At 40.1% G+C, this 25297-nt stretch overlaps 3 protein-coding genes and 1 long non-coding RNA gene across 5 annotated transcripts; 2 read left to right on the plus strand and 2 right to left on the minus strand.

Annotated features, from left to right (window-relative positions):
* Nucleotides 1-1932: 1932 nt before the first annotated feature.
* LOC114443320 (keratin, type I cytoskeletal 18) lies at nt 1933-7394 on the plus strand. The gene is made up of 10 exons (XM_028417249.1): nt 1933-1993; nt 3076-3348; nt 3420-3545; nt 3792-3874; nt 4120-4276; nt 5068-5232; nt 5313-5438; nt 6062-6279; nt 6369-6397; nt 6854-7394. The coding sequence occupies exons 2-10, from the start codon at nt 3085-3087 to the stop codon at nt 6967-6969; spliced, it is 1284 nt and encodes a 427-aa protein (XP_028273050.1). The 5' UTR covers nt 1933-1993; nt 3076-3084; the 3' UTR covers nt 6970-7394.
* A 3588-nt stretch (nt 7395-10982) lies between these two features.
* rbp4l (retinol binding protein 4, like) lies at nt 10983-13097 on the minus strand. 2 transcript variants are annotated; one of them, XM_028417295.1, is made up of 5 exons: nt 13069-13097; nt 12128-12245; nt 11905-12041; nt 11396-11508; nt 10983-11314 (listed from the first exon to the last, which is right to left on the minus strand). In XM_028417295.1, exons 2-5 carry the CDS (start codon nt 12242-12244, stop codon nt 11091-11093), a joined length of 591 nt encoding a protein of 196 aa, XP_028273096.1. In that variant the 5' UTR covers nt 12245; nt 13069-13097; the 3' UTR covers nt 10983-11090. The 2 variants fall into 2 exon arrangements, with proteins under 2 accessions (XP_028273096.1, XP_028273095.1); XM_028417294.1 differs by lacking the exon at nt 13069-13097 and adding an exon at nt 12482-12542.
* A 2148-nt stretch (nt 13098-15245) lies between these two features.
* pde6b (phosphodiesterase 6B, cGMP-specific, rod, beta) lies at nt 15246-21393 on the plus strand. The gene is made up of 23 exons (XM_028418508.1): nt 15246-15404; nt 15505-15816; nt 16476-16628; nt 17222-17311; nt 17398-17538; nt 17635-17709; nt 17805-17869; nt 18026-18092; nt 18175-18222; nt 18317-18466; nt 18555-18698; nt 18916-18981; nt 19057-19206; nt 19296-19403; nt 19626-19735; nt 19940-20027; nt 20117-20217; nt 20303-20410; nt 20488-20551; nt 20682-20756; nt 20835-20918; nt 21026-21173; nt 21344-21393. Exons 1-23 carry the CDS (start codon nt 15246-15248, stop codon nt 21391-21393), a joined length of 2556 nt encoding a protein of 851 aa, XP_028274309.1.
* Nucleotides 21394-23512: 2119 nt separating this feature from the next.
* LOC114443366 (uncharacterized) lies at nt 23513-24841 on the minus strand. The gene is made up of 4 exons (XR_003671431.1): nt 24772-24841; nt 24082-24136; nt 23699-23797; nt 23513-23614 (listed from the first exon to the last, which is right to left on the minus strand). It is a non-coding gene; the product is annotated as an uncharacterized LOC114443366 (long non-coding RNA).
* Between the last annotated feature and the right edge of the window lie 456 nt (nt 24842-25297).

Genomic DNA, 25297 nt, shown 5'->3' on the forward strand with positions numbered 1-25297 from the left:
ATGCAACTCTGTTCGTATTCTTCATATGTGTCTTTGTGTGTTTGTGTCTGTTGAACCTCAACAGGACGTCACTTAGGTAGTAAAATGACTATTTAAGGCTTCGAGGACAGCGTGTTTCCTTAATTTTGCCTGATTTAAAAAAAAAATAATAATAATGTAATTTCAGTCCATGCAGTTTATTCTTCTAATCAGTGAAAGTGATGACCTGACCATCATCTCAGCCCTTCATGAGTTTTACTGCTGTGGTCACATGATCACTGGTGACAGGGGGTCATAAGGGGTCAAGTGGGGTCATGGGTAGTATCCATGACATCCTGCTAGTCTAATCACCTGTTTATTTATTTAACAACCAAGCTCTGATCCGCACCGACTGAAGAAATGTAAGCGGAAAGAAGGAAAGTGAAAGTAAGCTGAAGGGTTGATTAAAGTTCAGCTTATCTGTGATTGAGTGTTGAGGATCTTAATTATTTGTAAAAAAAACATCTTATTGATGTTGAGATGTTGAGAAAAAAAGTTGAGAAGTTGAGTTTAAACTGTAGTGGAAATGCACACATGAAATATAGCATGGATTGTAAATAGATCTGAGAAAATGATGCACAAGCCCTCAATGATGTTATTCGATTTATCGGTGCATCTGATTTGGAGAACAAAACTTGGTTTAGAATATAAATAAATTATAAGGTAATGCTATATATGAATTTTGTTTTGAATCCTCCATCCCACATTTATTCAAACTGACATTCCCTTTTCTCCAAAAAGTAAATGGAAACGATAGGTTACATTTGTGTGGTACATTATATGTGTAAAGCTTGTTGCTGCCCTCTTTTGGTAAGAACTGGTGCCTGTTTAGTACAAAGTGGTCCTGTATTTACCAGCATCCAACACACGGTGGAGACAGGTCACTGCTGTAACATTCAAGATGCTTAATGATGGATGAGAACGTGCTGCAAAGCAAAGCAGCATTTTTATTATGTACAGATGGAATATTTGACTTTGACAAGCTGAGACACATGAGAAAAGAAAAACAAACTAAAGGAAAAAAATGTGGAATCTCTGTGGATCTAATGCAAATAAAGCCATTTGCAATGCTGAGCTAAGCTGTATTTGAATATGATAATGTGTAGAAATGTTTCATCCATCTGTTGTTTAAGCTCCTCTGTGTCTCTGAGACTTTGCATGGACAAAGTTCAAAGCAGATATACCGCATAACTGGAGTGCAAATGTCTGTCAGAACCGTCCACTACAGAAATATAAGGATGTTAGAAGAAGCGTGTAAATGTAGAGTTTCAACTTTGATAACACTGATACATATATGTTATTCTAATGTATATTTTCTTCTGTGTGTAATATGTTACAAGTAAAATTGTTTAGATTTGTTCAAAGAGAGAGAGCAGTCTCTCAGGCAGCAGGGACTTGTTGAATATTTAATCTCTGACAGGCAGGTGAAGGGTCGAGTTACAGCCAGATGAGTGACTGCAGGACAGGAGGGCTCCAGAGAGCTGCAGGTATACGCCCAGATGCAAACAGCAAGGAGATGGTAAAGATAATGAGATATTTAATAGCACAGACACATGAGAGGCTTTATTGTGGTCAGTGATGCTACAATGTGGAAGCTGACTATAGGAAGTATTCCTGGAAAGATACACTAATCAATATGCTCATTATAACTCCTGATCCATGTCAGTTTGTTTGTTTGTTTTACCTGTAATGTGCATTGTTTTGGTATCACTGCACCGTGCACTACAATAGTGGCAGGCTGGTGAAAACAGCAGATGATTTAGTCAGTAATCGTATTACACTCTTAGTGCATATGGAGTGGAAAGGTGTGTGTCTACCTTTCGCAAGATCTTCAGGTGTAGTAAACACTCCCCCTGAGGAATCAGCTCCTCCCACTTTCTGCACACCTGCATATAAGCATACCTGTAGCATCAGCAGCACAGAGCCTCCTGCATTCCTCTGGATCCCACTTCGACTGTATCTGAGAAGAATTCTGGTAAGAAGAATATTTTTTAATCATTTAATTTATATATTAAAATGAAAAACAAAAATGTTCTGCTTAGTTTTAAATTTTTTAATCGTTTGGCTTGTGGATGAATTATTGATTAACAGAGGAAACATATTCTTGAGCAAATGAATTTAATTTTTAATTCACTTTCTTTCAAAGCTGTCAGCAAAACTATTTGTCAGCTGAGGGTGAAATGATCTCAAAAATATGACACAAGAGAGTCTATTTCCTGTCCAACAAAGTGGCCCCTTGTGTCACTGGAATTCACTCTGAATATTTTCTAGATCATTTTCCCAAGCTCTATCTTTTATCTGAACAAGGACTGTCTGTCTCCTGCTCGGCCCTTTGTAGTGTTGTGGGAACGGTGTTGTGAGGATCAAGTGACTTAGAGACAGAGAGGTTCCCTTGACCGCTAATCTGCCACTGAAACCCTAAACACACACTCACACACACACACACCTAGAGAGAGACAAAGCTACACTGTCCCTGGACTATGTTCGATATCCAAACGACAACTTGTCTTGCTTGAAGTGCAGATAGAAATAAATAACAACATCTATATTGTCTAAATTAGTCTCTTCCTAAATCCGTAATGCATCTTATTTGATCATAAAACCAATATGAGCGTGTCCTCAGCCTCTGTGAGAGGCTCTTCTTGGACTCACAGTTGAGCTGTGATCATTTCCATTCTGATTTTATCCTGACTTGAAGTTGTATTTGCACAGACCTGAGAATGACACACTAAAGAGGCTCTGACTATAAAGTAAGAAAGGCTTCCTCCATTTTTTTTCCAGTGGGTGATTATTGGTCTTGAACATAAGACCCTACTTGTGTTTCCATTAAAGTCTGACCAAAAGCTAAAATGAAGCACATTTGCTTAAGAGCCACGAGAGAGCATCCAGATCTTATGTAAATGGTGGCAGCAGGTCAAACAGTCTGGCTTCTGAAGTATTTTCATCAGGATGCCAGTCTGTAATTTAAGCATTCATCCACTCTGTCCTCAGAGAGAGGAACCTGTAAGAGGTGTAAAAATATGTAACATCTGTGATTGTGCTCTTCTTCTGTCACAGCCGACCATCATGGCCTCCAGTATCTCTGTGAGAAGTTACTCTATGAGCCGCCAACCCTCCTTCTCCAGTCGCTCTCTGATGGATACCAGCCGGGCTCGCTCTCGGGCGTCCGTCTCTTTTGCTGCTGGCAGCCCGCTGACCCGTTCAGCTTCTATTGGTCAGGATCTCAATGGCCCCATCAGCCTTCAGCTCAACGGACTGCATGGCAACAGCACTAATGAGAAGGAGGCCATGCAGAATCTTAACAACCGCCTGGCAAGCTACCTGGACAAGGTCTGTTTGTAGCTGTGAGGTCACCCATACAAGCTGAAACGTTGCTTTAATCGTTGCTTTGTCTCCTGCAGGTGCGTTCACTGGAGCGCTCCAATGCCGACCTGGAGATGAGAATTAAGCAGCTGATGCTCGACCGCATTCCCAAAGGTCACGACCTGGATTCCATGATGGCTCAAGCTCACGCTGTGGAGCAGGAGGTGGGCATGAAGGGTCCTGTAGCCTCACAGATCAATAAAGCTCATGATGACTTTTACATAGACAAAACATTGATCCAAATGCCAGCATGCAGCCTGCATCAGACACTTTAAGTCAACTTGGAGTTAATGATTATTTTACTTTGTAGAAACAGAAACAATTACTGCTTGATGAAACTGCAATCTGTTACAGTGACAGATGTGGACTGAAATGTTCATGTGACGTGTGTAAACATTAATGTTTGTCAGGTGAGGAAGAAGACCTTGGAAAATGCTCGTCTCATGCTGGAGATTGATAACGCTAAACTGGCTGCTGATGACTTTAGAATCAAGTGAGTGATTAATCATTACACAGTGAACTAGACAAACTGTAGGCTTCATCTTTGAAAGTTGGACTTCTGGTCATTTCCTCTCTCAGTCCAAGTATTTGAGACTTTTTTGTTTCTGTCCTGAGATTAATCATATAAAACCTAATTTGTAAGCAGAATTACATCAGTACTGTTTTTCTTCCCATCATTACATCAATATGTAACTGAGATATCATGCCTGCATTATCTTTTTTTATGAATTGCACCAGGTGGGAGACTGAGCTGGTGATGTGTCAGTCTGTGGAGCGAGACTGTGTTGCTTTGAAAAAGGCCAGGACTGACCACGAGCAGATCATCGCCTCTCTGAGGGGAGATCTGGACAGCCTGAAAGAAGAGCTTTACTTCCTCAAGAAAAACCACGAGGAGGTATTTGTGTCTCTGTTTTTACAGCAGCGCTTACTTTTACTTGCCATTTGTGTCGTCTCCTTTTTCCTTTTTGGCCCAATCTCTAACTCGCCTACCTGCCCTCACAAACAGCAGCTTGTTTGATATATCGGCCTGACCCAATTTCTTACTCTAAGTAGGTTTATTAGGAGCCAAAGTAGACAGAGAAGGATGTGAGGGGGAGGTCCTTTGGTTACTGTAGACAAAAGGAGCAGGTAGATCTAGTTGCTCAAACTTGCTCTTTGTGTCCAATCAGCTGATCTGACATCCTGTGAGGGAAAGATAAACTTACACACACGCACTTAAAGCTAGGACTGACCTCCCTCCCTGGGGGTTGCTTAATTTAAATTCTGGTGATATTGGTAAATAACATAAACTGTCATTTATGTGTCCCAGCACTGAGCTGCCTCTTTCGAGGTCTAAACAGGATCCAGATCCTCTCATGCTTTGCCTTCCTAATCTAGAATTCAAACACACAATAAAACAAGACTACACCGAGAAGAGAGAGTGAAAGAGTTACATCAAGCATGGATGAGCAGGCGTGTGTGATGTGTGAGCTGAAAAGGTCAGGGGTAAGGTAATACCTGTTCCATCAATTATTGATGAAGGGCATGTAAATAATGAAAATGCGTTCTCTCTTCCACCATGCGGTGTAGGATTCAAAACCAGTCACAGTTCCATGTGTTTTCACTGATATGCCTCATGATGATTTTATTTGAAAATGCACTTGAACACAGTGTGAAAAGCAGCACAAATAAATCTACCTCCTGCAGGAACTGGAGCAGATGAAGTCTCGTATTGCCAGAGATGAGGTCAATGTGGAGGTGGACTCTGCCACTGGGCCAGAGCTGGGCACCGTTCTGTCTGACCTACGTTCCCAGTATGAGGGGATTGTCAAGAAGAACAAGGAGCAGGCGGAGCAGTGGTACCGCAAAAAGGTTACAAAATGTTCTGTCAGTGTAAATTGAAGGGGGTGTTTGACACAGACAGAAAATAACTGTGCCTTTTTCCTGTCCAGCTGGAGACGGTGCAGAATGAGGTGAAGGAGAGCAACGAGGCTCTGAGAGGAGCCCAGGGTGAGCTGACCGAGAGGCAGCGCTTCCTGCAGACCCTGGAGGTGGAGCTGGAGAGCCTGCACAAACAGGTGCTGAAGTCTGACCCGCTTGTGTTGTTGAATTATTAGGAACCTGTCAAATAACAACTCACAGATTCTCCAGATTCTGACGTTTCCATGCCACTGTATCACATCATCTGGAAGAACGTTTCTGTTTTTCTTCCTTGTAATCCCTTGTTGACTGTAAACATGCAGTCATTCAGGCACGTAAGGGATTCAGTTACTAAATCGTATGTGGGTGAGTTTCAGTGGTGAGATAGGTAATCGTGTCTGAGCAGCCAATGTTTGCTTTGGATGCCAGGGCCTTGTCAGTTCACAGGTGTTTGTTGATAATGGTTTTGGAAGTAATTTCGGAATCAGGAGACATTCTTGAGGTTTGAGTTCCACAGGCAAACACACTCTAAGGGAAAACAAGAGGCCGCACATTTATTACCTGCCAAACTAAAGCATCATGTTGCACTGCACAGTGGTCACAAAGCAGTCAGCACAGTGCAGCCGCTGTGATGAGGGCAACCACAAACTCCCAGCCCCCTTTCTTCAACTGGACAATGAACATGTGTCAGATTTCCACTTCTTTTAGCAGATATCATGACTATTAGCACTATGTTCGACGTTAGGTCGGCGTCGTTATTATTTTCCTGCTCCCTCTTCAGATAGCAGCTTTGGAAGGAAACCTGGGTGAGACAGGTCAGAAGTATTCTGCTGAGATGGAGCGGCTCCAGGCCACCTTGAGCCAGCTGGAGGACGACCTCTCGCAGCTCAGGCTGGACATGCAGCGCACCAAGACCGACTACGAGCAGCTCCTCCGCATCAAGCAGAACCTGGAGATGGAGATTGCAACCTACAGGCGCCTGCTGGAGGGAGAGGAAGCGTGAGTGTTTAATGATATGATACATGGGGATAACTTTTCTTTATGTATTGTAAGAACATGTTAATGTTGTTTGTCTTTCTGCCCTTCAGAGTCAAAGAAGTTCCTCCTCCACCAAAAAGTGAGTATCCAGTTTTTCACTTTTTCAGTATTCTATTGGCTTTAAAAACTTTATTCATTCTTATAAGGTATCAAGAAGGACGCTACAGTGACTAAAACCAAAAGAATTAAGGGGATAAGTATAGTTAACTATTTAACACATAATGTTATTATTATTATTATGAGTGAGACAGACAGGAGGGAGAAGCCCAGGAGTAATTATTGTTTTATGTACTTCACTTCTGTACAATGCAAACACCATTAACTCGTCTCCTATAGCAACTCATGTGGGTGTGAAAACATTTATCCCAGTGTTGTAACTGTGTCTTGATGGACTGACTCATGCTGCTGGATTAACAACCTAAAGGGTGTTCCTTTTTTTTTTTTGTTCATTTATCTTTGTGTCGCAAGATACAAAGAAATCAAGTGTCCTTGTAAGATGTATACTTATGTCTCATTCATTCTTTTTTATGTACAGAAGAGCCGGATGTCCGCACCAGGAAGATCGTGAAGGTGGTGACTCAGACAATGGTCAACGGCAAGGTGGTGGATGAATCCAGCGAGGTCGAGCAAATCGAGGAGACAAAGAAATAAAAAAGGAGACAGGATTTTACAAAACATAAAGAAGAGAAAAGAAAAGAGAGAGATGAATGTGTAAGTTTAAAAGGAAAACATACAGAGTCAGGCATAATGGGGGCATTACTTGATCATGAATGTTGTGTATTTTCAGACAAACAACAGCTTTAAGAAAAAAAATACAAGCAAAACTACAAATAAGATGTGTACTGCTGTAGCTATAAATGTGTTTATGATTTTTAGATAGATATGTGTGTTAGAGGAACTGTCTATAGCTAATGTATATCTCCTAGCTCTACGTTGTTTTACTAACTAAAGGTTGTGATGTTAGACATATTTATTTCTTAGTGTGGTAAAGTTTACTTTAGTATCACATGACTTTACTTCTTTTACAGGAATACTGTTTTGCTGTTTTTGTTTGTACTCTGATTAAAACGTTCTGTTAACCCATGGCATGTCTGCTCTGTATTAAATAAATGGCAGCATCACTGTGCTAACACTTTAATGTTCAGATTGTCTCTCTCTATGAAGGGACTTAGTTCACAAAGCAGTATACACTAACAATCTCAATACAGTCTCATAACACAAAGAACAACTATGAACACTGGAACATACTGTGTGATCAGCTGTGGCAGGAGTTGTACACTTTATGTGACTCTCAGTTTCTGTTTCCTGTTTTATTTTGGTAAATGCTCCTCCTGTGTGTCTCCAGTTGTTTTACTTCCTGTCTGTTATCTGATGTAAGAAGTTTATTGTGCTTTAGTTTGTTTCCTGGTTCTCGTTCTTCTTAGTTTAACTTCCTGTTTTATTTTGGTAATGCTCTCCCTGTCTGTTTTACTTCCTGGTGTTTTCCTGCCATTGTGATTGCTTGCCCCACCCTAATGGCTCCCACCTGTGTCTCATCACCCTCTCACAGTGTATTTAATCCTTGTCAGTGTGTGACTATGTACCTTCCTTATGTTCTTTACTGGGGAATCTTGTTAACATTACACCACCTTTACTCCATCCATCCATCCATCCATCCATCCATCCATCCTCTTAACCTGCTTGGCCCTGACCACAGGGGTCGAGAGGCAGGGTACACCCTCTTAATGTGATAATGTTGTAGAAAAACTAGGGCAGCACACAAATTAGCAACTTTTTCTAAAACACATCACACATCACAACATCACAAATTAGCAACATGACACAAATCTTTTTTTTTAGAAATTGTCTTCTCTGCTCTGATAAGATTATAAGCACATCCTTCTTTTTGAACACACACTTTGTCTGTCATGACACAACAATCACTCTGTGACCTCTGCTAACCCTGTAATTTAAGGTCATGACCTTTTGAAGTGGGGTCACTGGGCTCCAGAAATCCAACTCAAAAGACAAAACCAAAGCTCTTTTTATATACCAGAGAACAGGAGTCCACTGTACTGAAAGCAAGTTCATATTAATGACAATGGCTTGGATTTAGTGTCAGAAAATGTCAGCATAGTTCCTGTCTTCATTGGCTTTGGTCTTTAACAAGGCAACCTTAAGTACCAAATTGAACATGTTATTTTAGGAAAAGCGTGCAGTTCTCTGCATTTAGGTGGAGAATATATCCATATAGCAATATGAACCACAACATCTTGTATCAACAAGATGAATTTTGTGTTCCACCATCACCAATAGAGCCTCAGGTTGTCCCATCATGCATACATCATTGCTCTTTGCTCTCCATAATGAGCAGCCGTTTACAGAACAAACAAACGTGTCAAGACCCCCGGCAGATTCTGGTAAACGGAGACAAAGTGTCTGATGAGTCGGCCAGGGAGACAAAACAAAGTTTTTCAACAAGTGGATGAACAGATAAAACTGACAGAACATTAGAAAATGTCTGACACTGGTGCCTCATGATCATAACAACAGTAATTTACCAATTTAAACACCATTTAGACAGCAGCATTTATCATTTTAAAGCCTTTCATTGACAGAATTTAAAGATTCAGATAATGTAATTGCCCTTTGTACCTATGGGAGTTATGCCATGCCATCTATTGCTAAAACCTATTTGAAATAATCCACCACTCAGTGACATGTTAATCTGTTGTTTTTCATTTATTCCTAGAAAAAGTATTGAATGTTATTAACTGGAAAAGGTTGCAGAGAAATATTAGGTAACCCAAGTAAATATTTACCCAGAATAAGAAAAGGCTTGAATTGTCTGTTGTTACCAACCACACAGGAAGACATACATTAGGGCTGAGCTGGCATTTAATGTCTGTTTCTTTATAGGGGATTATTCACAATCTAGGAGACTTGTATGATGTAATCTGCTTAATCTGTTTAATTTCCTTCAAAAAAAAAAAAAAAACGAAAAAAAACAGGGCAGGAAAGCTACAATGATGAGTAAGAGGCACATACAGATCTTTGGATTAAGTTGTCTGGTAATGTCTCAAAAACAAGCACACCTCCAGAGGAATGCACTCTGTGTTCAGACAGCATCTAAAACAAACACCTCATCTCGACACAGACCTGAAGTAAATTCATTAAGACGCCGCAGGCCGTCCCTCTGTCACACTGCTGAACTTTCCTCCTCCCCCTATTTGTATCTCTGAAGGTTGTATTTCTGGTTTAGATTTGAAGACTGGATGTGTAAAAAGCTTAAGGTGCAGTTATAAATGTGGTTTGACTGCCCTCTAGTGCTTCTATCTGTCCTCTGCCATTCAGAATGTGACCACTGTGCATAAGTAACAATATAAGGGGAAGCTATTGGACAGGTAGATTACATAACAGCTATATGTATTACATAATAAATAGGTTTACCATAAGACTTTAGAACTCATTGCTACTTCATATGTTCATTTCTTTTTGTTACAGTAGAAGTAAATGGTTCCATTCAGTTCAACGTATGTGATGCTGTGAGTGGCTTTAGGCAGATCCTTTATGTTATCTGGGAAATATACTTGTGCTAAAACATTTTATTGACAAAGTACATTAAAATATAAATGTTTGTATGTTTGATTGTCCTTTTCTTATATTTGGAGAGTTGGTCTATGAGACTTAAGCTGATGATTATTTAATCTTTGTTTTGTATCTTCCAGGATCATAACATATTGCATGTCACTTCCCCTTGTGTGGGAGTTTATTTGTCATGTGCATGAGAAAAGTTGCAACAGAAGTTTTAGGGTTTAGCTGTTTTTTTCTGGAGAATTACAGAATGGTCTGATTCCTGGTGAGGTCAATCAACTGATCCTATCAGCGTTAAGCTAGTTTGCAAACAGCTCACACTGTCCAGCCAAACAGTGTCATTACTCACAGACAATATCCACAATCACCTGCTTCACGTCTGTCACACGTCTTAGCTGCTGACACAAGAACAGAAATAGCATGAGCACGAGCCATTTAAAAAAACAAAAAACAAAAAAAAACATGTGACACACTCTGTATCAGGATTCAGACCCGCCTGTGTCATATATTCCAGGTTAAAGTATCATGATGAGTGTCTAAACATTGTGTTATCCTATATTGAACAATATGTCCAAGTTGTTGCATAATATTTGCAGGACCAGCTGTAGAAACGGTGTGAAAGTGGAATTTCTTGGAATACAAATGTGATTATTTCAGCACTGTGGTCAGCTGCCACACCAGTGAGCAGTAAGCAGTCCAAACAAGACGTGCACTTGCAAAGCTCCCTTGTTTGACCCCTGACCCTGCTGAACCAAGTGTCCCTCACCCTGTAGAGTTGATAATAGGACTAAGATTTCTAAACAACAGCCCTCCAGTAAAGCCCATTACTGCTCAGTGTGAATTGTGCATTTTCTTGGGCTCAGAGCGAATTAGCTGCTTACATGGCCAATGTGCAGCCTGGACTGCTGACAAGTATTTTTTGTGTTTGTGTTTAATTTGAACAGCACATATGCACAAAAACGGATATTAATTTAGAAAAATATCTTTTATTTTCATTGTCACATTTTCTTTACCCAAAACTGCTGTAACAGTAACAATTTTCCTTAGAAGAAGCGGGTTAAATAACAGATTTGTATTTGTCTTCCCCTGTCATTCTGTTTGCAGTTATCGCTCTCAAACGTACACCATCTCATTCTCACGTACACATGCACTCTCTCATTCTCCCTCTTCTTGTTGCTGGCACAGTCTCCTCTCTCTGTTTAGCAGGCTCCAGACTGCAGGACGGGCTGGAACTCCCCGGCCATGCAGATGTCGTCCTGTTTCTGACGGACAACGCGCTGAATGGCAGGAGGCAGGCCACGGGGGTTCCTGGAGAAGACAAGGGCGTAGCCATCATCGCAGCTGCCATCTTCTTTCAGGGTACGGCAGGCATAGGTGATGGCATAGTTGTCGTAGTCAGTGTCGATCACCCAGTAGTTGTCGCCTTGTTTGGAAAGATAAGGGAGAGTATGAGGAAATAAGCAGGGGACAGAGGAAGAATGTGATGATATGTTGCAGAACTGACCTCCGCTGGACAGGTAGCTGGCCAGGCCCTGGTAGTTCATGAACATCTTGGCGGGGGTGGCGGGGTCAGGGACAGAGTACTGGGCAGCCATGTCAGCACACACAACCCAGAAGCTGCAAAATAAGAACACAACTTAACATGTGAATATTCTTACACAGCACTGAAATCACTTTCATTTGTCTGTAAAAGTGCATTCCTGTGTAAAGCCCATCCACTGCAACCTTCCTAATCCTTCATAATCCAGAGAAAATGCAGCTAATGCTGTTCAGAATGCACTTCTGCAAAAGTCTCCCTGTCCCATCCTAAATCTTTCGGTGGGGCAGAACCTGAGCACCCGTCTTAACTTCTGACTCAGGGAGCTGAATATTTGAGCTGCTCTCACCTTTCCAGGTCTCAGAGAATCAAGAAAGTCTTTGATTCTAATCCTACTCTTGTTCTGCTGCAGTTAACTCCAGCTCTGTATTTTTTTCTGCAGATAACAAGGGAATTAATCTGGCTTTCAAACTCACCCGAACAGAGTGACGCGTCCCTTGGAGGAGGCAGTCATGGAGCCATCATCATCAATGGTGTACTCAGCTGAGATGTTATCCTGCAGGAAGAGGCCTTCAGGGTCTTTTTTTGAGAGTGCGTACCACTTTCCTGCATACTGCAATGGCAAAGAGGACAGAATTAAGAAAGTGTTTGTTTTTGTTCAACTTATTCTGTATTTGTGTTGCTGTGATTTTCACTCACCCTCTTGGGGTCAAAGTCCTCTTTGACAGTGAAGCTGTCAACAACACAGGAGGCTGACAGACAGCGCTCCACGCAGGACACAAAGACCAGCAGCAGGGCCAGTTTAGAGGACTCCATCCTGTAAGCAGAACATCAATAATGTTTTCACAAGCTTGTTTAAACTCTGAACATCTCACTAATGCCTGCTTTCTAATGTAACAGAGATGAGGAAACAGCAGTGCTGTGACGGGCAGTACGCTGACAGAATATAAAATACACAATTTTTCACCCCTATTACTCATAGAATATACAGGAACCCCCAAAAGTAACTAGAAAGGGAATCTACTTCTAACAAAAATAATAAAAGCATCTCACCTGTTTTGGATTAATGCAGCAGCAGCAACAGCAGCTATTGAAGATTCTAAGCTCTGTTCACGGTTATCCACCAGCTTGGGTCTGGTGTTGGAGGCTGCCTTTATATATGTGCACCACAGACAAGCTTATGTCTGATTTTCATTGCTTGGAACTAAATAAGGTGCTTAAATCTAGGAGTAATCCTGTTGGGTTGAAATCCTTACCGTAATCTGCCTTCTATGTTCAAACCTGCCCAAGACTTACTATAAAAACAATTAGACCTTTATGTAACTGGAAGTGCAGTAAAGCAGGCACATGCAAAACAAATCAGCAGGTTCTGAATGAGAGCAGAATGCAAACCAGGATTGTTATATTTAAATAAAACAAAGTAAATACTCAAAAAGGGAGTAAAGAAAAAATTTTTTAAATAAAAATTAAACAAAACGTAGAGGAATTGTTTGAGCAGTCAAGGTGTAATCCTCTAATACAGAACTCTGAGAGCACATCCAAATGAAACAATTAGATCAATACAATACACTTAGATAAATAACTAACTCTAAGTAACTCAGATATAACAGACATAACGCACATAGACGTGCACACATTACCTGGATTAACTCTGTTCACCTGAGATTACTGCTGGCATAATATACCACCTAGAAGTTGTCTTATTCCTTTTAGACCTCAAGTTGTGCAATGTTAAAGGTCTTTAATCTTTATTTAAAAATAAGCCAGTCAGTGCAGCCAGTGATTGACAACCTATTTTTAACAGTGACTGTACTGCTCATTACTATAATCCTGCTTGTATGGACTGAAATAGTGTGTTGATAAAAATAGACACACTGTGCACCTTTTTAAATCAATAGAATTACAATATTTTTAATAGTTTATATGAGAAGTGATTTTATTATGTAAGGCACTGTTAGGGTCCACCATAAATGGAGCTGGGGACCTTTCTTTGCTTTGTCTTTCTCAGCTCTATTAAAAAGGCATAAAAATCCCCAGCAAAATCATAAAATACCAGCACAATATATGGATGTCTGTCAGTCACGTGTCATTCTGAAAGGCACAATCAGTGAGCTGCTGATCAAGGATGCTAACAGTGAGGGATTTCAGAATTCACCAATAGACTGTAAAATATATGGGTCTACTGCCATCCTCTGGTGCATGCCAGCACTACAACTGGTGAGAAGAAGTGAGTGAGTTGTTTATGTAAGGTGTGAAGTGGTAAAGTTAATATTGTCATTGAGAATTTAAAGGGTATGTACACATTTTTAAGCCCATCATGCAATTAGATCTACATCATCATATAGAAAAAAGGAAAAAACTGATTTTAACACTATAAGGGTTCCTCCTCCCCCCCTCTTAGCTCATGCAGCATTTCTGAACAGCAGGGAAGTAACAAAAAATGCTTGCACCATCCATTGTGGGTCACAGAACAATAGTGAAGAGGCCTGCTTTCTGTTCTGTTCCCACTGAATACACACTACAGACTCTCTTACTTATTCTCTCTCTCTCTCTCTCTCACACACACACACACACACACACACACACACACACACACACACACACACACACACACTGCCATAACCTATTACATAGTAGTGGAAGCAGATTATCTATGTTGACCTTTTGTTTAAGGTATTTATGAACCTTATTATAGACACCCGGGCTCTCCCTGCTCTGAATGAAAAGATTAATATCTTCCAAAGAAGTGCACAACACGTCCCTTCTCCTACGTAGTATGTGTGCCCTGCATTAATGATTGCATGCAGAGAAAGACACTGCATTGGGGTGCTGAGATAATCAGCTAGTGTCCTAACTAAATTGGGCTTATGCCAGAGGAGGCCTTGTTTAATAAGGACTTAAAGAGCTTGTACAGGTAGACCTGAGAGATGGAGACAGAAGGATGGATAGAGGCAACATGCTGAAGACAATGCAAAACAAAAACATTCAACATTTATTCTACATATTGTGAAATTTCTTTACATTCTATTGATATTTTCTAATGAAACGGGACCTGAATCCTTCATTAAATCTGCAAGGAAACTACATGTCCATCCCTCTAGTGCAGTTAAGAGGAAATGCACAATTATCAGACAGTATTTTTATGATTATTATTGCTGAATGAGTTAAGGCCTCCTGTGACCCTGCACTGCAGGTCAAAGCAGGTTTGGATGATGGATGGATGGCGTTAAGGCCTCCTTTTTGCTGCTTCAATGTTTGTGGCTTAATAGTAGTAGTAGCCATTAGACCTATCATAATAAAATCAATAAGGATTGATTTTAAATACATGACTAAATTACAAAAGTATCCACAAAAGAAGGTTCATGAAAATGTATGTACTGAGGCACTGTGTAGGCTGGCCCAATTGGCGCGCATATCTGTTACTACATGGTCAGCTGATGAGTTTAGTATGGGTAGATCCCTGCTAACCTTCAGCACTATCTGCTGATGACAGAAGGATTGTTTGGATTCAGCCCTCTGCTCTCTCCTCAGGGCTCTCCCTCAGTCCGCTCATCCCACTAACAAAGGGGGGGATTATTTTTTTTTATACCTGCGTTTGAATGTGTCCACTTCTGTATTCCCTTCTGTCTAACACCTGGGTAAGATTTCTTTCTTTATGGTACTGAACCGGTCACCTTGGAAGCACTGTTTTGTTTATTATGTGCTTTTTTTGTCTTTAGTTAGAAGTTGCTCCTTTAGAGCAGCAGCGGGAGCTCCCACACTGAGCTGAAGAGGGGGAAGACAGGGACACTTGGGAGCAGAGGAGCAACAAGGAGCCATGGGTGTGCAAAAGGAAGACGTGGAAACGTTCCTTAAAGGGAACCCTGACTTTGCGCAGAAGTACTTTGCCAAGAAGATGAGCGCTGCCTCAATATCGAAGCTATCGGGACTACCAGAGAAACAGATTGACTTCAGTCAGTTTCTGGAGCTTAGTCAGGTAAATTATATTTTTAATGGGGGGGGGCATGGATGATATTGAACACCTTTTAATAGCTGGGCAGTCCATTTAACATTTGATGTAATGTTTTATATTCAAGGTTGAAGAAAGCCGAATAATGTATGACCTGATCAAAGATATGCAAGAGAGCATCAACATGGAAAAGGTGGTCTTCAAGATAATGAAGAGAATCGCTGCGCTTATCCACGCCGACCGCTGCAGCCTGTTCATGTACCGGCAGCGGAATGGCATCGCAGAGCTCGCCACCAGGCTCTTCAACGTCCACACAAATGCAGAGCTAGAAGACTGTGTGGTGCCTCCAGACTCTGAGATTGTCTATCCCCTGGACATGGGAATTGTTGGCCATGTGGCTCAAACCAAGAAGACTGTCAATGTGAAAGATGTTGCAGAGGTGAGTTGGGGGAGGCAGAGGGTTAATACAATGCACCGATTATCAACAGTCCCAAGCTCAGAATAATGAAGATATACAGATATACAGCAGTTTGTCCAAGTGTCATTCATGCTTATACCACCAGGGGGCAATAAAGTCTCTATATTTAAACCCTTTAAACAGTGGCATGACATGAAACTGGTGAATGTAAGAATAGGACTGATGCTCCCCAGAAGGGTGTAAGCTTAGCATCTGTCAGAGCCTGTTGATTATATACCAGTAATTAAACAGTTATTCACACATTTCTATACTTGACCAAGTGAAGGTGTAAATCCCCTTGTCAGACATAATCCATTTATTTTAAGATCCCATCAGTGTCTGCTTGAGCTGTGGATTAGACGCCTCTGGCATTTAGTCAGCAGGAATGTAAACAGATCAAAACTAGTTTCATACAGTGTGTCCACAGTATGCCCTCTGTGTGTGTATATGTGTGATACCTAATTATATTTATTTTAAACATTAAAAAAGAACACTAACCTAAAACAATCACGATGTATGTATGTATTCTGTTACATCAAGTACATTACTCATTAAAAACACTCATTTGTATTAGGCACCTTTGTCAATAACTGTTAATATTTACGTTGGGAGTATTTTTAAGCTTATTTTCTGTCTTCCAGAATCAACACTTCAGTTCATTTGTTGATGAACTCACAGAATATAAGACCAAGAGCATTTTGGCTACACCCATCCTCAACGGCAAAGACATGGTGGCAGTGATCATGGCTATAAACAAGACAACAGGACCACACTTCACTGCTCAGGATGAAGATGTGAGTGCATACAACAGATAGCTGAGGCACACATACAGCCAAGCAGAGCAGCGTGGCTTTGAAACTACTGTACAAAAATCTGTTTGTACTTCTGGATCTCTTCTTTTGAATGTTTAATGAAGCAATACATGACGTTTAAGAGCGTCACTGCAGCTGGGAGGGAATCCCTTTGAGCAGCTTTAAGAGGTGGACCAGACTAAGTTCAATACACGTCATCATGTATGATGAAGTCATCCCAGTTAGGGATAAACTATTCCTCAAACAGGAAATAAGCCTGAGCAGGTCAATGATGCAACTATTAAACAGACAAAACTAACAGGCCTTTATAACGGCATACTATATGAAAGGAAATGCTTTAAGATATAATTTATGCAAAATGTGTATTATATAAGGAGGCAGTAAATGTGTATGCCTAAAAAGATACTTGGATAGATAAATACTTTTATGTTTGATGTGCTATGAAGGTTCCAGTCCCACAGCAATACATATTAGAGTGGAGTACTCTCTTACTTGTACTCATATTTTACTATTACAAATGATATGTTATGATATCAGATGTTTTGTTCTAATGTATTATCTCATGCCATTTTCAGCTTTTTTTGAAGTATCTGAAAATTGCCAGTTTGAACTTGAAGATCTTCCACCTGAGCTACCTCCACAACTGTGAGACACGCAAAGGAATGGTGTGTGACCTTAAACCGCTGCATGTTTTCCTTCTGGTGTGTCACTGCTCTTGAATGTTTCACCGTGCTGTTTGTGTTTGCTACAGATGCTGCTTTGGTCTGCAAACAAGGTATTTGAAGAGCTGACAGACATTGAACGACAGTTCCACAAAGCCTTGTACACAGTCCGAGCCTACCTCAACTGTGACCGCTACTCTGTTGGTTTACTGGACATGACAAAGGAGAAGGTGTTGTGTTTTTCTGTATTTTAACTAAGCCAAAATTTTGTGCGCTGTGATGTTACAGACATATAATCTTGCGTGTCGTTATTTTTTTTTCTTCAGGAGTTCTTTGACATCTGGCCAGTGTTGATGGGCGAGCAGGCACCCTACTCTGGCCCTGTGACTCCTGATGGCAGGGTACTTTGTAACAACAATCAGCATTGTTATCTGTGATGTAGTAGGAATTTACCTACTTGAAATAATTTTTCCCTTTTCCTCGTCTTTTCTTATAGGAGGTAATTTTCTACAAAGTGATTGACTACATATTGCATGGAAAAGAGGACATCAAAGTAATACCGTAAGTAAAAAACAATTAATTATTTATTTTATTCGAGGTGTTGTGATGGATTAATAGATTAAAAAATAAAATATATTTTTGGCCCTTTAATTCAGAAATCTAACCACACTCTGTTGTCACATTTTCTAACTTTTTGTATATCCATCTGTCACACAGCAATCCGACTCCAGATCACTGGGCCTTAAGCAGCGGCCTACCCACTTATGTTGCTGAATCTGGTTTTGTAAGTTCCTACAAGCATTCAGTTAAGACCAGTTTAATGTATCTGGACATCTTCCTAACTTTGTCCTTTATCTCTTCCTTAGATTTGTAACATTATGAATGCAAGTGCAGATGAGATGTTCAAGTTTCAGGTAAGAGACATCAGAGGCCCCTCACTGGAGAGGAAACCTCTCAGAGAAATACATACAGACTGACGTATGTTTGCTTGTTGCTGTAACGTTGCAGACGGAGGAACTGGACAGCAGTGGCTGGACAATAAAAAACGTTCTGTCGCTGCCGATTGTGAACAAAAAGGAAGAGATAGTCGGTGTGGCCACGTTTTACAACAGAAAAGATGGAAAACCTTTTGATGAGCAAGATGAACAGCTCATGGAGGTAAATATAAATCTCTAGCACGTGAGAACACATTGTCACACAATAACTGCTTCTCTGTGCATATTCTGTATGTGCTCCTCTCTCTCAGGCGTTGACTCAGTTCCTGGGATGGTCAGCGCTCAACACGGACACTTATGACAAGATGAACAAACTGGAGAACCGGAAAGACATCGCTCAGGACATGGTGCTCTACCATGTCAAATGTCGGGATGATGAGATTCAGAATGTCCTGGTTAGTGCAAAAAAAGTTTCAACATAATACAATAAAGTTCAAGCACTGCTCCAGCCAGAACTCTAGTTACTTAAGATAATGTACAAAATGTATTTCTACCAGAAACTGTCCAGCATCCAGCTGACAAAATGTGTTCTTTATTCTTTAAATAACTATAACACACAAAATCCTGCTGCTTCTTGCTCAGCTCCAGCTTGTTTTTTTTTTACTCTTCCAGAACACCAGAGAAGTCTATGACTGTGAACCCAGAGACTGTGAAGAGGAAGAACTGCTAGCTATTCTGGTAATTTGACACATTGGATTTGTCCACTTTGGTGCCATGAGGATCTGACTTGTTTTCTACTTATTGCTCTGTTAGAAAAAAGACCTACCTTCAATGATTAAGAAGTTTGAAATCTACGAGTTCCGCTTTTCGGATTTCAACTGCACAGAAATGGATCTGGTGAAGTGCGGGATCCAGATGTACTATGAAGTTGGAGTGGTCAAGAAGTTCCAGGTTCCTCAAGAGGTAATGCACACACACAAACACACATAACACAAAAACACACAGATCCAAATAATATAATGTGAAATGGGATTAATCCATTTTCTGCTCAGGTGCTGGTTCGCTTCATGTACTCGGTCAGTAAAGGTTACAGAAGAATCACCTACCACAACTGGCGTCATGGCTTCAATGTGGGACAGACCATGTTTACATTACTAACGGTATTTTACTGTGCATTTTGTTATAACTCCTTTTTTTTATTCTAAAGTTGTCATCTTGTTTGCACACTGGATTTGGGGAACGATATATTGATCCTGTGTATGTCCTATACGTATGACAGAACTGACAGTAAAGTTGACTAAAAAGCACAAGGCAGTGATAATATTTAGTTTTTTTGTTGTTGTTGCAATATCTAAAGCTTGTGTGTGTCTGTGTGTGCTCAGACAGGGATGCTGAAGAGATACTACAGTGACTTGGAGGTAATGGCCATGATAACTGCAGGATTCCTCCATGACATTGATCACAGAGGGACCAACAACTTGTACCAAGTCAAGTAAGAGCTTTTTTTATATATAAGAAACAAATCCAAACTAAACTCGGACAAAGGGACGGCAGGCTATTAGTGGTTTGGTTAGTGGTTTGGCAGGAAGAGCATGAAAATATTTACTTGTGTTAAAGCTGTATGCTGCTCATACTTACTTTTGTAGATGATCTTAATCCCATACTGATATCTGAGGACTTTTATTCACTTTAACAGATCTGGCAACCCTCTGGCCAAATTACATGGCTCCTCCATCTTGGAACGGCACCATTTAGAGTTTGGAAAGTTCCTCCTGGCCGATGAGGTGAGAAAAACAACTGGTGAATAACCTACCTTGTACATTACTGAAGTCTCTTTCCACCATTTTGACTCCTCCATTCATCTCATCTGTAGACACTCAACATCTACCAGAACCTCAACAGGCGACAAATGGACCATGTGATTCATCTCATGGACATCGCTATCATCGCTACTGACCTTGCTCTCTATTTCAAGTCAGAAGAATCTTCCCTTACTATATATTGCCTTGCTTTGACATTTCTCTTACAACTGTAAAAAAACTGACTTTTACCTCACCAGGAAGAGAACCATGTTCCAGAAGATTGTGGACCTTTCACATACATATGAGGAGGAAAAGAAGTGGGTGGATTTCATGTCTCTAGAAACGACCAGAAAAGAGATCGTCATGTGAGCACAACAAACAGTCACAACATTCTCTGGTGTTTGTCCATTTTACTCATTCTTTTTTCTCTCTCCCATTTCAGGGCTATGATGATGACAGCGTGCGACTTGTCTGCTATCACTAAGCCATGGGAGGTACAGAGCAAGGTGAGAAGCACAAACATATGTGTGTGAACAATAGATTGATATGGAAAAAATAATAGACAACCAATCACAGTGCAAAAAGAAGTGATACATTTGTATCTGAATACTTTTATTCTTGTGTTGTGTCCTTTAGGTTGCCTTGTCTGTGGCAGCAGAGTTTTGGGAGCAGGGTGACTTGGAGAGGACAGTGCTGGAACAACAGCCCATTGTGAGTGCACAAATAAATAGAATGCAGTAGATTCATAAGTGATTTCTCAATGACACAAGCGTCTGTCTGTGCCACCAGCCCATGATGGACAGGAACAAAGCAGCAGATCTTCCAAAGCTACAGTGCGGTTTTATTGACTTCGTCTGCACGTTTGTCTACAAGGTAGGCAAACATAAGCACTGGTTCTTTGGGTTTGTTTCATTTACATTTTCACAGTTTTGTTTGAATTGTTTTTCATTTTTTTTTTACTTTTTTATATATCTCCTCAGGAGTTTTCTCGCTTCCACCCACAAATCCAGCCTATGCTGGATGGAATCTTAAACAACCGGAAGGAGTGGAATGCTAAAAAAGAAGAGTATGAGGCTAAACTCAAAGAAATAGAGGAGGCAAAGGCTGCTAAAGAGGCAGCAGCTCCCGGTAAGTTGGAGTGTGGAGTTGGTGTCAACATACAATCCCACACTCAAGCTAAGATGTTCAGATTACACACACTACAAAACAAATGTGTAAAATGTGTTAGCCTTGACTGCAAAATGTTTCCAATTAACTTACATACTGGCACTTTTGTTTTATGTGTATTTGTTCACTAGCTCCTACAAACAACAACAGCGGTGGCTCCAAGACCTGCTCTGTGTGCTAAAAGACCAAAGAAATGTGTGAAAAGGACGGCCTTCAGAACCATCTGACAGTCATTAGCCAATCAATCAGTCTCCAGGCGAAATGGATACATGCGCAGTCCTGTTATACGTCTTAAAACTGGTTCCAACAACGTGAAGAAACACCTGATCAAGGAGAGATTTTCACCAAGAGAAGCAATGTTTTTTTGTAAGGGACATTAAACAGGTGAGCAGAAGGAAAAAAAAGGTGTGGTGGCACATCCCCTCGTCTCTGTAGGACATCACAGAAACAAAAGTGTATATACCATATGTGTGTTCTTGTTGTGAGTACAAATGACCACAATCTTTTCTATATATTTTAATCAGGGAGCTTCAGATGACACTACTTGTACATAATTCTATGTAGCAACTGTACAGTATGTATTATATAAGAGTGGTTCTTTTTATGCCCCAGTCTCTGTAGTCTGTACAAAAATATTGGTCTTTTTCATAACGTGCATTAATCCTTATTGTAACATCTGATTTAAGTTTCCAGTGAACATAGAGAGTACATTAGAGTGAAAAAAATCTTCCTTTATTCATATTTCAAAAGGTAATTTCTGGTTCACTCCTTCCAGTCACTTACTATTTACAAATGAGAGTTTGTTTACTTTGACAGCAGAGAACGTAGATGCTACACTAACTATGAGTTTCATGTATATTAATGCAGTGCAATGTAAGTTTACTATAAACACACAGGTAGATGCTTACTCATGATGCCTTTATACTGTATGTATGTGTGTGAGAGAATAGATTTCAGGTTTTACAACTGTCTTTTTAAAAAGGATCAGGTTACCCAGGTGGTTCCAGATAAAACAGGTTCATTTGAGTGATACTGTGTTTTTTAGATATTACATAAATATCTATATCCATTATGATGAGAGATGGATATTATCCCCAGAAAGCTTTGAGCTATATATTGTTAATATGAACTCAAAAACCAACCCCTCCATTGGCCCTAACTTGAATAGGAGCTGAGTTCAGCCAGAACACATCACCCAGAGATCAACAGAAGCATTTATTATAGCTAACCACTATGTGTTTTATGTGAAAGAAAACTCGTGAAGAAAATATTATTCATATTATCAGCTTGATGTAGGTCCAAGACCTAAACACACCACTGCTGTGCTGTGAGCCATTGGGAGTGCAATTACAGGCCTTGAAGACAACACGAGCACAGAGCTGTTGGAGACGGCATAAAAAAAGCTTTGTGTAATGACTTGTACATACTGCCTCCCTCCCTGTAAATATATATATTAATATTTTCCTAGGTGAAATAGAGACGCTTATCTTTAACTAGTGTTATCTGCAGGCATTGACAAATGAGTCATCAAAAAATATGTTACTGAATTATAAGTTTATCAAGCTTGCCTCAATTTAAAGGTATAACACTTATGAAAATAAGGTGCATCAAAGATGATTGTGTATCATTAGGTAATAAATGTCTCGTTTTGCTGTGGATGTACCCATAGCATTAAAAATAGAGTTAATGTTCAGTACTTTAAAGCTTGCCTCATCATGTGCTCCATGTGTACAATGATGACCCAAATAAAGCAAATGTATTTTTATGAGGTAACTGACTGAATGAATTGCCTCGAATACTGAAGATGAACTAGTGTTGTTGTGAAACATGATACAGTTTGGTACTCACTCATTATAGACTTCTGACTATCTTAGGATATTATAGGAACAATGTAATATACCACAGCCCCTAACTGCAGTCACTTAACATTTATGTGCTGCAGAGTACAATGTAGATGTTAACAATAAGGGTTACACAACTCTAAAGAGTATTGAGGGGATGCTTCTGTCCACACTGCAGTTTCTACTACAGGCCCCTGACCTCAATCCTGGGATTGCTGCTAAACTAGGCCAGGATTACAACCATGCTCTTCCCCGAAGCTCATCTCCAGCTGAAGGACAGGTACATGGCCATGCACGCACACATGCACGCACAATTTTGTCACTAAGTGTTAAGCTACTGTGGCTCCTAGCAACACTCCGACTGAATATTTTTTGGGTGGTTCAACAGTGTTGATATCATTTTCTACACCAATATTAGAAGTTTAACCATTAAGACGAAATCCAAATGACACAAAAAACTTTGGTTGTTACCTGAAAAATATTCTTTATTTTATTTATTTGGGTTGGAATATAACAACACAGGTCCAGAGATGGTTCATTTTAGGATGGTGTCAGAATTTGCTGCAGAGAAATGGGAAGGAAGTTTTATGTAAATAAAACAAATTATAACAGACTTATGTCAAAACAAAAGATTGAGTGTGTTACCTTCAGACAGCTGTTTGTAGATGCGCTCCTGCTCTTCTCTGGCTTTCTTCTCTGCTTCCTCAACCTTCCTCTCCTCCTCTGCAATGGGCTTTAGGTACTCTTCACAAGGTTAACAAAAGCAGCAGCTCATTAGTTTGATGCTATGCATGAAGTTTACATATGTCCTCTCTATAAATGTATGTTTTGAAAAGCAAAATCAATCAAGTCCAATAAGAATACTTATGGAGGTACTTGTTGACTTACAACAAAAAATGTTTTTAAAAATAATTAAAAACATCATCTTTTATAGCCAGGATTGTGAACTGTGATGACAGTCATATTCAACATTTGTGTCGTTTTAAGTCTGGATAATGGCAGAAACTCTGACGCATGCGCACACTTACCAAACCTCTGTTTGCCATAGAACACACCAAGCAGCAAGGCGGACCATCTGGCCGTCTGAAATCAAAGTAATTCAAGTGTGTCAGCCGTATACCCACTGTAAAGCTGCAAACTGTATAAAATGGAACTTTACCGATGAACTGCTGCCAAAGGTAGATTTTTTTTAAATCATGAAAACGTCCGCTACATTATTTCTTCTGTCCTTTCACATTTACTCGCAGGTAGCAAAAACCACTGTCTGCCAGATGTTTTCTGTTCCTCTGTGTTTAACGGTGCCTACGATATATCCGCAGCTTTCACAATAATCCTGAATAATTGTACGCAAACAAACTTATGGCGAAGGGCGAAGTCCAAGTTTTCTCTGACCTTTTCGGTAAAGAAGAATAACATTAAAGACGACGTTGCTAAATATTTCAGCAGACTTGTTATATGAGCTAGTTGGCAGACTGTTACATTACAGCATCATAGAGATGCGGAGAGATTTACAGCCGTTTTTGTGGAGCCAGGATCACCTGTACAGCCTGTCAATGTCACCGCTAGCAAACACAAGCGAGCATGTTACACGAACTATGAGAAAGCAGCTGTAAATCCGCACCTCCTGAGGGGGAGGTCGGTATTTTAATACATTTGAAAACCATTTAGATTCAGAAAAAAACAGAACAAAGTTGTTGTACGAGTATTATTGTTGTTACCTTAATGAGCGGCGACACTGCGACTGGAGGAACCATGATGAAGTGAGGCTAATGTGACTTCCGGTCTGAGCGGAAGCGGTTTTTTTATTTTATCATAGAAGAAGAACAGTGGTCAACTCCGACTGCTAGCTTAATGTTTTTGCAATATAAATTTACTTTCAATACTTTCAATTTTCTTTCATTCTTTCCTTCTACTGCATATAATTGGAACGCGTAACAGACACTAACAATGTTTTATAGTGTACTCCCCGGCTACACCAGGTAATGGTCTTATGGACTTTAAACAAAGTTATGAAGTAAATATGAAGTTTGCTAGACGATTACACAAACGAATAATACTATAAAAGGCATATACTTGGAAAAAATGTCTTGTTATATATTATAATGAACATACACTCGTTCAATTTACATTTTATTAGCAATAAAAAGAATGAAAAGTACAAAATAAATTTAAATTTAGATATACACCTCAATATCTACTCTCAAACAAGAAACCTTATTCATAGCCATATTCAAATATTTAACA

Source organism: Parambassis ranga, chromosome 12 (genome assembly GCF_900634625.1).
Source record: "Parambassis ranga chromosome 12, fParRan2.1, whole genome shotgun sequence".
Lineage (NCBI taxonomy): Eukaryota > Metazoa > Chordata > Actinopteri > Ambassidae > Parambassis > Parambassis ranga.